This window comes from Anas acuta, chromosome 5, assembly GCF_963932015.1.
Source record: "Anas acuta chromosome 5, bAnaAcu1.1, whole genome shotgun sequence".
In the NCBI taxonomy this organism is placed as follows: domain Eukaryota; kingdom Metazoa; phylum Chordata; class Aves; order Anseriformes; family Anatidae; genus Anas; species Anas acuta.
In genome coordinates, this window is record NC_088983.1 from 64,941,252 (window position 1) to 64,954,906 (window position 13,655).

General features: G+C 41.2%; 1 protein-coding gene across 2 annotated transcripts in view; it reads left to right on the forward strand.

Annotated features, from left to right (window-relative positions):
- The first annotated feature begins 3,574 nt into the window (after positions 1-3,574).
- PARVA (parvin alpha) overlaps positions 3,575-13,655 on the forward strand; it is a 66,287-nt gene continuing 56,206 nt past the window's right edge. Inside the window, exons 1-2 of one of the 2 annotated variants that reach the window (XM_068685384.1) lie at positions 3,575-3,593; positions 3,931-4,140. In XM_068685384.1, coding sequence (XP_068541485.1) covers positions 3,590-3,593; positions 3,931-4,140 — 214 coding nt within the window. In that variant the 5' untranslated portion in view covers positions 3,575-3,589. Of the gene's footprint in view, positions 3,594-3,682; positions 3,702-3,930; positions 4,141-13,655 lie in introns of those variants that run through there. The other variant, XM_068685385.1, reaches the window with a different exon arrangement.

The window sequence follows — 13,655 nt, forward strand, 5'->3', positions numbered from 1 at the left end:
CTAATAAAATTTTCACTTTAGTTTAGCAGTCTTTTTCCAGAGAGAAATACTGATTTATTTTCTGCTTAAGCACATACCAGGATGTGGTTTAGTAGATTGGAGATTCTGTATATCTTTTAAAGTTTTGTTACTGTTAAGAAGGCCTAAAGCTTTCTCTGCTGAGTACTGCATGGATCATACAGTTATTTACATAGTCCAGCACAATGGGTTTATCATGTTAGCTGGGGAGTGCTATCCCCTTAGTCTTCACAGCAGCTGCATCTCATGAACCTACATCTTTGCAAATACCCTATGTATAGGATATTGACTGGATTTCTTTTTGCCCCCAGAATTTATGAACTTTTTTTTTTAATTTTATTTTTTCCAGGTAGTTTCTTCTGCTGGTTCCAATCAACTACTGAAAGAGATGTGGTGGCCCTGCATGCCAGCAATGTTCTTGCTGGAATATTTGTGTAACAGATGTACAAAATTACAGGCACAAGTGTGTGGTACAAGGGATGCTCATTAAGAAAAATTCGATACCGATTTTTTCTAAAACTGTCTCAACAAGGTCAGGTGTAAGTGCATATAAACTTGGACTTGTATTTATAGGTAACTGATTGACAGAACCACAGGTTGCCAGAAGCATTAAATGCCAGGATGATATTCTTATATCACTGAGAAGTTTCAAAACCACTTTATTTCCTTTGAAACCTTACAAATAATTAATCTCCATAGTTGTATATAATACATTATCTTTCTTGTGCTTCTAAGCAGCCTCTTTTAAAATGCTGTTAACTATTACACAGGGCCAAGGGGTGGGTGGGCATGTTCAGTAGTTAACTGTGTAGAATTGGCAGGTCAGTAGATAGCCGGGTTTTACTATGTAAAAAAATAAAAAGGGTAGACTTTGGTCTAGTTCTGTTCTTCCTGAAGTCAGTGAAGAGTTTGGCTCTTCACTGTAAGCAATTAGAGGAAGAGCATTAGGTCACTAGAGCATTTTTGAAAATACCACTTCCACTGTTGAAATGACCAAAAATGACCAAGCAGTTAAAAGGCTAGTGCGGATGTACACAATGTACACTTAGGAGACAAATGTTGAACTCCAAGACAAACAAACAATTTACTGCATGGCCTTAACCAGCTTAGCTTAAGCTTGTGTGTTCATTATTTTAAAATAAAATAAAATAAAAAGAGTACTTTTAAAAACCACATACAACATCAGTGCTGACCTCTCTCCTGTGAGACAGCCTTCTCAGATGATGATTGTATAATATCCTTTCCGCTGACACAGTGCTTTTTCTTGCCCTAGCGACCTAGCCCATCATGGGTATACTTATTATGTATCCTATCTCTTCCACCTCAGTCAGAAACAAGATTCTGTTCCTGATCATTCTGAGTCCTGCAGTGAAAGAAATAAAAAACACGTGTGCATAGACAGATATGCAGGTGAATTAAAATGCATTTGAAGTATAGTGATTTAGCCTTCTTTTATTGTATGGATACAATTAATTGTATCCTGATCACATACATGCAAATATGTATGTGCTACTGGCTGGCTTATCTTTAGGAACGAGGTGCTGACAGAGAGCACAGTGAGAGCCCTTGTGGTCTGCTCCAGATTCCTATGTGCCAGATACAACAGGGCCAGCCTGAATGGCAGCCTCATGCTGTTGTGTCCTGTGCATGGGATCATAGAGCATGATTATGAAAGTATCCAACTGTCAGATGGGAAGCAGAACAAAAATCTAGCCAAACGAAAATCCCCACTAAATTCATATTACTGCAGCTTTTATTTGTGGTTAAAATACTATTTAAAGATGAGTCAGATATTTAAAATCAACATTCCCATGTCTGCCATAAGTTAGACTTTGTGCATATCTATAAGAACCTTTGTGATGAATGCAATATTAAATGAAGATTATATGTCCACATATATTTCCACATCAAAAGAAAAAGTAGCATATGTAGTTCTAAATATAAGATACAGAAAAAAAAATGTTGTAACTGCCCTCAGAGACAATCATCGTAAGTAGAATCATCATAAGTAGAAAAACCTTGCAATATTACATCTAAGAGAACTACAAATAAAATCAGAAAGGAACCCATTAAAAAAAAAAAAAGGTAAACTTAGGTTTGTCTCTTTTTCTGATCCCTTAGCATTATTACTTAAGGCACGCAGTGTTCATGTTTCCAGATCTGATAGAGATGATTTTAAACATTAAATTTGATTTGAAATGTACTTTCTCCTTGTGATGAGCATTTACCCATAGCTCATGGGGCTATTAAATAAGTAGTATTGCATTTGACATCTAATTTACATATGCTGAGAGTAATGAAATAGGAAACAGTAAAAGAAAGATGTTAGGTCTTTTTATTTATTTTGTGTGAGACCTGGCAAGTGCACGCTGAATTCTGACTTTGCTGTGCAGCCCAGCTCCCATTCCTGTTCATGTGTGTCTGGTTTGTTTTTTCTGTCTTTAACACAAAATTTAGTGGTACAAAAGCAAGCACATGCATGCTTGCCAAAATGCTCTCTCTCCTGCTGTGCCCACAAAACCCTATATTGACATTTGTGTGTATTCATTTGGGTCCACATGGAGATTCAGTTGTTTTTTTTTTCTCTATTTGTAAATGTGACAGATTCACCTGCATTTAACAAATTACTTGACGTGTTGGTTTCTTTTTCTTTTAACATATTCTTTAAAATCTTTTTATTCATATTATATTATTTTCTTGAAAAATGTTCAAAACTGTTCATATCCTAATCCATACAGTATGTGAGTAGTACTAATGTGTGAAATTCGGTGCATGTCCTAGAGACAACAGTCCAGAGATGCAGTAGTTGCTCTGAGCCAGTGCAAATGCAAGGAAGCATGAGAGTGGTGTAGTGGCTTGGGTTCATTCCTGCTTTTAACTGATGTCTGTAAAGACAAAGTTTCTCCCCAAGGCATATACTAACTGCATACAACAAATATTCATTGTTGTGTACTCCTCATCGGCTTACCAATGTTACCAGCTTGTAAAAACACAATTACTAACTGATTTAGAAATATCCTCACGTTAATTTCATTTTACTTATTATGCCTAATGGATAGCTAGATATTTGCATGAAGTGTGTGTGGCTTTTTGCCTGAATTGTTAATCGAGTGATTAAGTGGTAAGTGAAAGTAGTGCATCCAGATGACATTAATGCTGTTCCAGTCCTGGATGCCTCATGAACTAGCTACCAGTTGGAGCAAATTAGCTGTTTTAAAGATGCCTCTCTCTTAAGCTACCCATCTGCAAATAAAAGGATTGGTATAGGCAATCTATTGTGCTAGGTCATCTTTCTTTCCCACTGCTTTTTTAATGGTCTTACTACAACTGTTTGTTGTTGTCGTTGTTTTTCTGTGTAGAAATGGACATCGCCATGTCTTCTTCCTCTGATGACAGATGTAGTGGTAACCTCCAGGGCTGCTTTGCAGCATGTGCTCAAGACTGAACTGCATGTATTAACTTGAAGTTGCACAAAACCATGTGGTGGCACTTGATTCCTTCATGAGTTCTTCTCGGAGCAGTGTCGAAACTTCTGATATCCACTCATGGTTTCACCTGTGAGGTCACATACATGGGTGCGTTTGACAGAGCAGCCTGAGGTGGTGACTAACCCGTCTGCGAGGTGGTGTGAGGACAGTTTGGACAATCGGGAGTGGCCCTCCCCAAAAGGCTGATAAAATGAGGTGCCCGGGGGGCATCGCTGGGCGCGAGCGGCCGCTGGGCGCCGAGGGTCTTCGGGCGGGAGCGGCCGCTGGGCTGAGGCAGGTGCCGGCGGAGGCCGTGTGAGGGGAGCGGGCCCTCCCCGGCGGGCGCCGAGCGAGCGAGAGGGAGGGCGGGCGGGAGGCAGGGCAGGAGCGGGAGAACGAAGCAGGAGCTGCCTCAAATGCTTGAAATAATTCCGCTTCCGTTCAGAGCCGGGAGCAGCCTCCCACGGCATCGGGGCCTCGGACCCGTCTCCTTCATCCCCCAGCGCCGGCCCGGCCGTCATGGCAACTTCCCCCCAGAAGTCCCCTTCTTCCCCTAAGTCCCCCACCCCGAAATCGCCCCCGTCCCGAAAGAAAGATGACTCCTTCCTGGGCAAGCTCGGCGGCACGCTGGCGAGGAGGAAAAAAGCTAAAGAAGGTAAAAAATCAGGGGCGCGCGTGTCCTCGGAGTTACCTTAAAATGGGGGGTGGGGGGGAGAGGAAAGGGCTCGGGGCAGCGGGAGGAAGGGGCCGACTCGGGGAGGGCGCTGAAGGGAGGAGCGCGCTTGGGCCCCCGGCTCCGCCGCCACCGGGCGGAGGCCCCGGGGCCGTGTCCCGGTGCCAGCGCGTCCCGGAGGGGAGCCGCGGGAGACGCCTCCCTCCCTCCCTCCCGCTGCGGGCCTGGGGGGCTGCGGAGCTCGGTCCCAGCGAGCGGCGGCAGCGCCCAGCTCGGAGCGCGGGGCAGAGCGGCCGAGGCTGCCCAGGCTGCAGGAGCGGAGCGGAGCGGAGCGGAGCGTGTCCCCGCCGCGGCGGCCTGCAGGGCCTGCGGGCCTGGGGTTTGACCTGATCGTGGACGCTGCGCGCCTCGGAGCCCGCCAGGAGCTGTGCAAGAAACACGCAAAGCTTGATGTGTGTGGCATCAGTGACTTTCAAGGCGTTGGTTTATGGTGGCATACAGCATGCTCTAACGTGCTGCTCTGAAAACAGCATAACACACACAGAATAATAGTGCTCGTTCCTTTAAAGGCTAAAATAAGGGCTGATTATTATTATTATGCTGTGCTGAAAATCTCCGCCTTACCATCATGGAGCTCCGAAGAACACTGAGCAACTGGTCTGGTTATTTGTCCATACATGTGAATTAATATCCACCCCCTTCTGAGTCTGCCTGTTTAAAACCCCATGAGACAGAGAATTGGAATTTAGTGTTACTCATCCATCGTTTTCACAGCTGATGTTAATTTAAATAAGATACCAAAGTAGTAGTCACTTCTAAACAGTTATTTATATAAGTTTGCAAGTTCCATGCTTGCAAATGAGAAGGGCATTATGCTCAACAGATCCTTGCTTCAGGCACAGTATTTCAGAGTAGCACCTATGCTACAGACAAGGATAATACCCCTTTGGACAATACAGCCCCTTACTCAGCAACTACCATGTCTTCTCTCTCAGATGCATTTTGCATGACTGTTCACTTTATTTGGCTTTTTCTGTTTTTTTTTTTTTTTTTTTTTTTGCGGATGGACTAAGTTGATAAAATGGTAAATGGTGGCAAACTACGTTAGTTGTCCACTTTCTTATGTTATCCTTTTAGTGTTGATAATATTAGTGGCACTGAAATAGAAAAAAATCTGTGTTGAGGCCATATTGTAGGTATGTTTAGAGATCTTTAATTTAGCCTATTTGTAGTTAATTTTGTATACGTGGTATTAATATTAAACAAGGCCCTTTTCCTCAGTGACAGATAGCATTAAGTTGTATCTTTCCAGGAAGTTGTTAGAGGCATCACAGTTACTTTTATCCACAGTCTTGTAATCTTACAAAAAAAGATGTATTCTGTGAAATTGTATGTCTTCTCAGACGTACTCTGTGTTAAATTTATTGATTAAAATCTGCACTTACTATTTTATTATCTCATTGTGTTAATGTTTGCCCTTTTAAAAAGTTGGAATGACATTGGTGTTGTCCTTGTCCTTTGTGTTTCACAATTTTCTAACATTTATTCAAAGCGAACAGTAGTTTGGAAAATTAATTTTAACTTGTTGAGGAGTTTATTTGCTGATGGAAGAAAAAGTATTTTATAGTTTAATAATATCTATTTTATTTCCACATATATGTAGTTGTCTTATTTCTTCAGTGGAAGCACATGTACTAGTAAGATCAATACTATGCTATCTTCCTTTTTTTTTTTTTTTGGTTTGCTTTTAGTAGATTCACATGGCTTTGAATCCTTCCTGGGAAGCTTGTCCTCTTCATGCTTCCTAACTTTTCCTCCACTAGAATTAAATACAGATTTGCAAGCTGTTCATGAGACCACTTGTTTCTTGTAGGCTATGACACACATGGGTTCCATTTTAAGTTGTGCTGCCACAGTTTGTAGGGCTTTGGGTGCCTTTGAAGTCAAACCATGGACTTCATATAGGAGGTCAGATTGCTTGTTGATCTAGACTACATTCTTTGGTTTTCCTGTTTTAATTGAACTTTCTAGTGACTGTCCACCACAGAGGCAGGTCTTGGTCATAGGCACAAATGTGGTTATTAAGCTGTTAACACACATAATGTATTAAAAAAAATGTTAAAGTCATAGACATTTGGAAAAAAAATGAAAAAATGTTTTATCTGTTGTAAGGAGTATACTAATGCATTTTAGCACTATCTGTGCTATATAAATAGTTAATTGTTGTAGATGATATATGATAGGTATATAGTTTTTGCATTTGTGCTATCAACAGGCTTTTTAATCACTGTCAAAACCATATTTTTATGTTTTGCAACAACAGAGATAGTGCCTGAAATGCTTCACTGAATCAAATCCATTAAGATCTGAAGTGACATGGTGAAGAGTAATGCAGACTATAAAGTCTGCATAGTTTCAAATGCAGCAAAAGTAGTTAATAATGCAATATAAAAAGGATTTTCTGTAGTAGTATTTCTTTATATAGCAAGCATTTCCTTATGAACTTCAAAGTTCTTGGAAGCAATAAATATTTCACCAATATAAGAGGTGAGAATATTCTAGACAAGTAGAATAAATTCTTTGATAATGCAGTACAAGTTGTTGACCAAAACCTGAGCTACCACTACTTGAGATACCACAGATAATGTAAGCAGACATTAGTTGTACATTAAGATGTAAATTAAAGTGCATTTTATTAAACATTATAGAATATTTAATAAAATCTAAACTTTGAGGGTTACATTTGCTCAAATCATCTTGCCATGTAAGATCTTAGCTTGGCTTTCGTTTACAGTATCTCATCTCCACTGCTGTAATTCAAGAATGAGAACATTGTAGCTTAGTCTTTCCTGTAGGAGTGTGAGCAGCTGCAACTATAGAACGTATTTAAATTTTGTTTCAGTAATGAAAATTACAAATGATTAACTGTTTTTTTTTTTTGAATTTTAATGATTTTTGTCTTACGAAAAATTGTTGAGATACTACTGCAATATTTGATGACCTGTTTGTAGCTGAAATGTTGTATGCAGAAATGGTTTGTAGTTTATAGTGAGATTCTGGTCCCTTTCATTCCTGAAAAACATTCAAAGACTGAGCCACATCGTATATACCTCTGAAGGATCCCAGTCCTTACCTAGCAGGAGGTAAGGTGTGAGATGGAGCTCACTGTGTTAGCCAGAACCAACCACAAATTACAAGTTTTTGTAAGCTCCTTATAGTAGTTTGTGTTGTGTGTTAAGCACATCTTTGTGCAATTGCAAGGAGAGAACAGAATGACCTAATTTTTTAGATGTAGAGATGTGTGTTATGTTATCTTATGAATTTTACATGACAGGTTCAGTGAGGTCATGAGTGATTGTCCTCCCTGAATTTTCCTGGCTTGGCAATTGCAGGCGCAGAAAATTTCACTCATTATAATAGCTTACGTTAGTAGAGAATCTAAAGAATTGGCCCCTGACATGCTAATAAATCTGTGATACATTCAGGAATGGAGAGCAAAGTTCAGAATTGCTTAAATTGCATAGGAGAGCAGATGGGAAACAGACAGCTTGGGCCCATGAATTGAGTAGAGAGCAATTACTGCTTATTGTATGGGCTCTGTCAATTTTCCAATTGATGTGACATCAATTTCAGTAATTTTACTGGTCTTCTTCCTAGTTTATTTGGCGTTGATGGGCAGGAGAAGGAATGAATTTTCTTCTAGCTTCCACTCAGGATATTTCTTCTTTTGTATGTTCTGTTTTGATTTCATTTTGGTATGTGAGGTCACAGTAGTCTGTGTTTTTCTGCGTGCCCAAGGGACAAGTATGTTAACGGTGTAAAAATACTGTAGACTTCACTATTTCTTGATAGTATTCTTCAATTTCTTAATCTTTGGTTTAAATAATAATACAAAATTTGAACAAATTAAACATGCAAATTAAGACTAGGCATAGGGTGTTAGAGCTTTTGAGGTACTTAAAGTAAAAATTTTGTCTTTCTGGAATCTATGATTAAAATGCCTTGGGACTTGCTAACAAAGAGATCATGCCTTGATCTGGCTGTGGGTGCTTAAATATCAAATCTATTTCCTAGCACACAAGAAGTATGCTGCAGAATTTTAATGGAGATACTTGAATTATTTTCTTTAGACCTGTTTCAGCAACTTTTTGAGTAGTACTGGTACTTTTATATCAGTAGACTTCTTTTGCTCATCTGTCTCTTGTGTGAGAGATTCTAAGTGCTTTGAAAGAGAATTTAAGTGCTTTGTAGGTGTTTCTTTGCTGCTGCTTTCATTTGATTCTGTATTTAAATTGCAGATTGGAAGAGCTGATATGTTGTACTGTCATGCTTGTTAATATCAATATTAATTGATCAATGTAGCACAAATAAAGAAAATGGGCTACTGTGTGCTAATTTCATCCTGCTGCTTCAGAGAGGCATGTAGTATTTTCTTTGAGGAAGAAAAGGCACGGGGAAGGCTTTATCATCACTCTTCTATCAGTACTTTTGAACTTTCCATTTTTACTGCAGCATATCAGTACACCAACCCTAGTCTTTCTTGTGCCATCAGAATAGCTGTTGTTTTTGATGTCTGACATAATGTGCTTTTACTTCCAACCTTAGTGCATAGCAACTGAAATGTGCTTATAATCTTCTTTCCTCTTACACTGTGCTACATATTCCTGGGTCCGTGGCTGTACTGCCACAGTCGTGGTAGCCTATAGCTGATTCTGGACAAACCTATTAGTACTGCCCTTGAAATAATTATTGCCTTGGAGCAAATTTTGTAAAGCTGATGAAATATTTTTAATAAGTGGGAGGAACGTAGGGAGCAGAAAGAAAAATAGAGGGAAGACTGACCTGCTTATTGGTTGTCATTCTATTGCTATGAGCGTTTCGAAGCACATCCGCAGTACTCAGAAAGAAAAGGAAAGAAAGGAAGAAACTGCTCAGGAGGAGAGCACTGGGTGTTTGTTTCCATCTTTTGAAACCAAATTATCAGGGGCTATCTGGGAGGCCTCTGCTCTGATGGTTGAAGGGCTTGCCCGGTAGAAAGAAAGATCCCGACCTCTGAAACGCCTCTGTCAGTGTAGACAGAAAAGCCAACTGTTGCTTGTGCTGCCATAGCAGTAGCCCTCCAGATGGGCTTATATGTGTCACCAGCCACACTGGGCTCTGCTGGGTTTGTGCAGGTGCAAGAGCAACTGCAGTAGCCTCTGGTACCTTTTGGGTCTGCCTCTCTCTTGCCTTCCTGCCTCTTAGGCCTCCTCTTTCCACAAGCACTGCACTTTGCAAGAAACAGAAACTAGTCAGCACAGTTAGCTGTTATCTGTAAGACACTGTCAAGCATTTGGTACTGTTCATACGTGGCTAAATTGAGGGCCAGGTCTTATTTCAGGCAGTGTACTTCCACAAACAGTGGAAAGAGCCCCTGTGCACAATAATAATAAAGAGTTCTTTATCTCTATATCTTGCATATTTTACTAGCTTTTTTCCTCTTATAATCTGCATCTCAACAGTTCTGGCATTTCAGTTGTGCAAGGACTCGTGATTTCACTGGGAATTTTGTTTTATCTAGTGCATTTTCTTTGGGTTTGGTTTTGAGAGACTCAGATTTTTTTCTTTTTTTTTTTTTAATAGGCTTTGGGAGGTTCAGAGAAAGATGTGGAAATATTACCTCTGAGATTCAGAAATGCATTCAGAAGTGACAGATAATCCCTGAGTTGTTCTAAAAAATGTCATTGCTTTAACCAGATATTCATGTAGGGCCCAATCCAATTACGCTTGATCCATGTGCATCACCTACAGCTATCAAAGTATGAATTTGTGTCCCCCAGATATCTGCATTTTTGCCAGAGAGGTTATTGAGTCTATGTCCAGAGGCATTGCTATCCTGGCAGGACTGAACTTATTTGTAGGCAAGTATTCCCTAGCAGGTGCAAACATCAGTGAAGGGGTTAGATCGCAAAGGTCTGCAAAACACTGGCTACGTAAAATGCACTGACAGTGTTGAGACTGACACAGCCTGGCAGTGTCTGGCTGGAGCTGGGAGGATCTGCACATGCAGCAGGTGATGTGAGTGTGTGTGAAGAGGATGCAGAGCCTGGCTGTCCTGCCTGTTGCACCCTCAATCATTAAGTTGTGCCAGCTGCTTTTGAAATATCAAAAGTGACACAGGATTTTTGCTTACGCCATGTGTGACTCTTGAACTCACTGTGTCAGGATGGTTTGGATGCCAGAAATGTCTGTATATATTTATTTATCTATTTGTGGTGGGGGGGGTAGGGAGGGACAGAAATGGTGTTAGGTGGATTCTAAACAAAAGAAAAAAATGTCTGCACTGGCCTACGTGCAAATCACATGGGCCATAGTAGACATTTTCAGATTCAGAAATCGTTACAACCTATCATGAAATCCGTGAATATCAGGAAGGTATACCAACAGAAAGGTCTGTTGGTTTGCCTTTTCCTGTTTGTGTTGTTTAGAATCTCTTTCTGACAACTGCCAGGGACCAGGACCCTGGGCTTTGAGCTGCTGTGATGGCCACTAATTGAGTTGGTCTTGGAATACCTGCACGTGGGCGTTCAGCTGCTGAACTCTCTATTTGCGTTTGACTTAGATTATGTGGGTGAGTTAGCTGCTACAGAAATACACCTTGCGTTTCCTTTATTTTCTGCATTTCAGCAGTTTCTTAATTTTCTGCAATTCTGTAGGTTTCATACAGGACAAAACTAAATCTGCACTAAACAGGTTAGAGGATGGGGGTTGTTGAGAGGATCAGAGCAGGGACTGGCCAAGGAAAGCAGCTGCTCTCTGCTGGGAGCATGAGGCTGATGCGGGACTGAGAAGAGTGTGGGACTGAGAAGAGGGATGGGGCCACAGAGCAGGGGGAGGGAGTGGATCTGCCCCCGTGGTTGTGCTTCTCCATTCCCCTCCTCTTTTTGGCACCCCCTTTGCCTTGTACTGCCCTGGTCGCAGCAGTGGTCATTGCTGAGATCTTCAGGGTGCTGTGAGCAGGTATGGCTGGGGGTGCTCAGTGTGTCGGCAGTGCTTATTGCTGCAGCAGCTGCTTCCCATCTGTGGGGAAGGAGTGGTGGGCCACGAGCTGCCAGTTGGACCATGCTAGCATAGAGGCTGCAGCCTCACTAAATGGTTGAGGCTGGAAGGGACCTCTGGAGATCGTCTAAAGATTCAGGTATTGGATGGTTCAGGATCTAACCTGAGCAAAGTGGGACTGGTCTGGTTCACCAAGCCGGTGCCTCTGACTGGCCAGGTGTGGCGAAGGCATGGTGACAGCATCCTCTGTCAGTTCTTTTCAGTCTCTGCTGTAGTTGACTAGATGCATGTCAATTATCTAGATGAAAGGTAAAAGATTAAAGTGGTGAAGTAAAATCAACATTAAGCAACTGGGTGAAGAGCTTCCAGTGCTTCCAAATTACAGAGCAGAACCATGAAAAGAGAGCTGGCTAAAGACCAGCTCAGCCTGATGTGCCTTTATGTCAATGTTAGTTTTTTGTTTACATCTTCAGATTTGAAATGTACTAACCCTGATACCAGGCACACACACACAAAAAACATGTATTCTGTCTTCAACAAGAATATGGCTATAACACGGTGAAGCAGTAGAAGACAGTAAAATTCTCATTTTCATCCTCAGTGAAGTGAGCATGCTGTTAAGAAAATCTGTAGTTTTAAAATGGCAGCATTTTCCTTAGCATTCAGGGAATCTGTCCTGATGGTAAGAGATAAGACCAAGGCTGACCAAGACAAAAGTCCTTACTGGCTTTGATCACTACTGTGTGGGGTTCTACATCTTGAAACCCTCCAGCCTAAAGCCAGCTTCGTGTGACTGCAGGCCTGTACTTCTGTGAGCGTCCCTTAGACAGAATCTCTGGGATATGTGTTTTTTTCTTTTTTCTTTCTCTTTATGCCTTCTGCAACAATTAAACTATGTCCTCTATGGAGGCTGAATAGTTTATAATGGGGCTTTCTGCTTTTCTCACTGAGACTAAGTTACGGAGTTGATTCTTTTGTTACTTCACTGCAACGGAGGTAAGTGCTTCCTATTAACTTAATCCACAGAGTTCTGCAGTCTTCAGCAAAATTCTGCTGTTGCTGAACATGGAGTCAGTAGATGTAGGGGCGCAGTTCCTTATAAAGTGAAGCTTTACAAAAGCAGTGTTTGAGGTGTAGCTAAAGCACTGTTGCTTTCCCTTGTGCTGGAAGCAGTGTGATGCCATTTTGCATGAGAGAGGATGAGCTGGAAGGCAAGCTATTTTGCAGTACTTCCCAGCTTCACACACGGTTCTTCTAAATGCAGGATGGGGTGGGGCTGAGTGCTCGCTGTATATTCCTTGTGCCTTCTCCAGCTCGTATAAGCTCCCGTGCTTCGAGTATATCACTGCATATGGGAATGGAAGACTTCTAACCTGCTGCTCTTCACTATGCAGCTCTATGAAAGGACTCTTGGAGCCATTCTCTTTATAGGTATTGTCATACATTTTATGTTTGCTGTGCTAATTCTTCTTAATAGATAATATTGCTTTGTTTTAATATCCTTAGCCCTCATGGGATTGGGTGTGTATGTTGTGTTGAGTGAGCCAGTGAGTTAATTCACATTGGTGACCAGACTGAAATACAAACAAAAGATGTCTTAGACAAACAGCAAAATCAAATCAACAGCCTTATGCAAATCCTTAGCCTACCATGCAACTATCCCTTGACAACCTGTGCTCAGGCCAGAGAAAACCAAGAAACCAGAAAAAAAAAACAAAAAAAAACAGGGATGTGACTGGTCAAGAGTGAGTTGTATTGGCAGAGCTGTATTAGGAAGATTAGCCACCATCTGTTCACCCCAATCCTGCACCTGGCTCTAGGCTGTGCCACTGTTCAACCAAGTGATGATCTTACTCAAAATATTAAAGATTTGCAGGGTTAGTAAGAAGGCTCTATAGTCTCCCAAACGTTCTGCTTTCCTTCTAGTTTTGTAGTAGTCCATGTGAAATAATTTCATGTGGTGTTGTAAAACATTCTTGTCATGTATGTGGAATTAATATAAAATTCAGGAGAACATGGTGGTTATAAGCTAGCAGTATTGCTTTTCTTTTAGTCTTTGCATTTCTCTTTACAATTTATTATTGCTGTTTGTATTAACCAACATATTATTGACAAATATCTTGCTGATACTGTTTTTTTAGATAATTCGTGCAAAGGAAAATTCCTATAATATTTCTGCAGGTCATTCTTGGTAGTTGTAGCCATATTTAAGTCCTTTTGGCTTCTCTGATTTCTGCTTAACTTAGAGCTGGTTCTGTCTTCTTCCCTTTGTGTGGCGTGGCAGAACGGTCTGTAGCACTAACACACGGGTGGGTGAGATTAACCTTCCCTTGTAGTGAAACCTGTGAAGTTCCACTTGGATAAAGGGAATTGAGAGGGGGTGCAGAAACTATCAGTGATCGGTGCTTCCCCTCAAAGGCTCTGAACAGAAACTGAGCGGAGTGCAGAGTGAAGAGTAG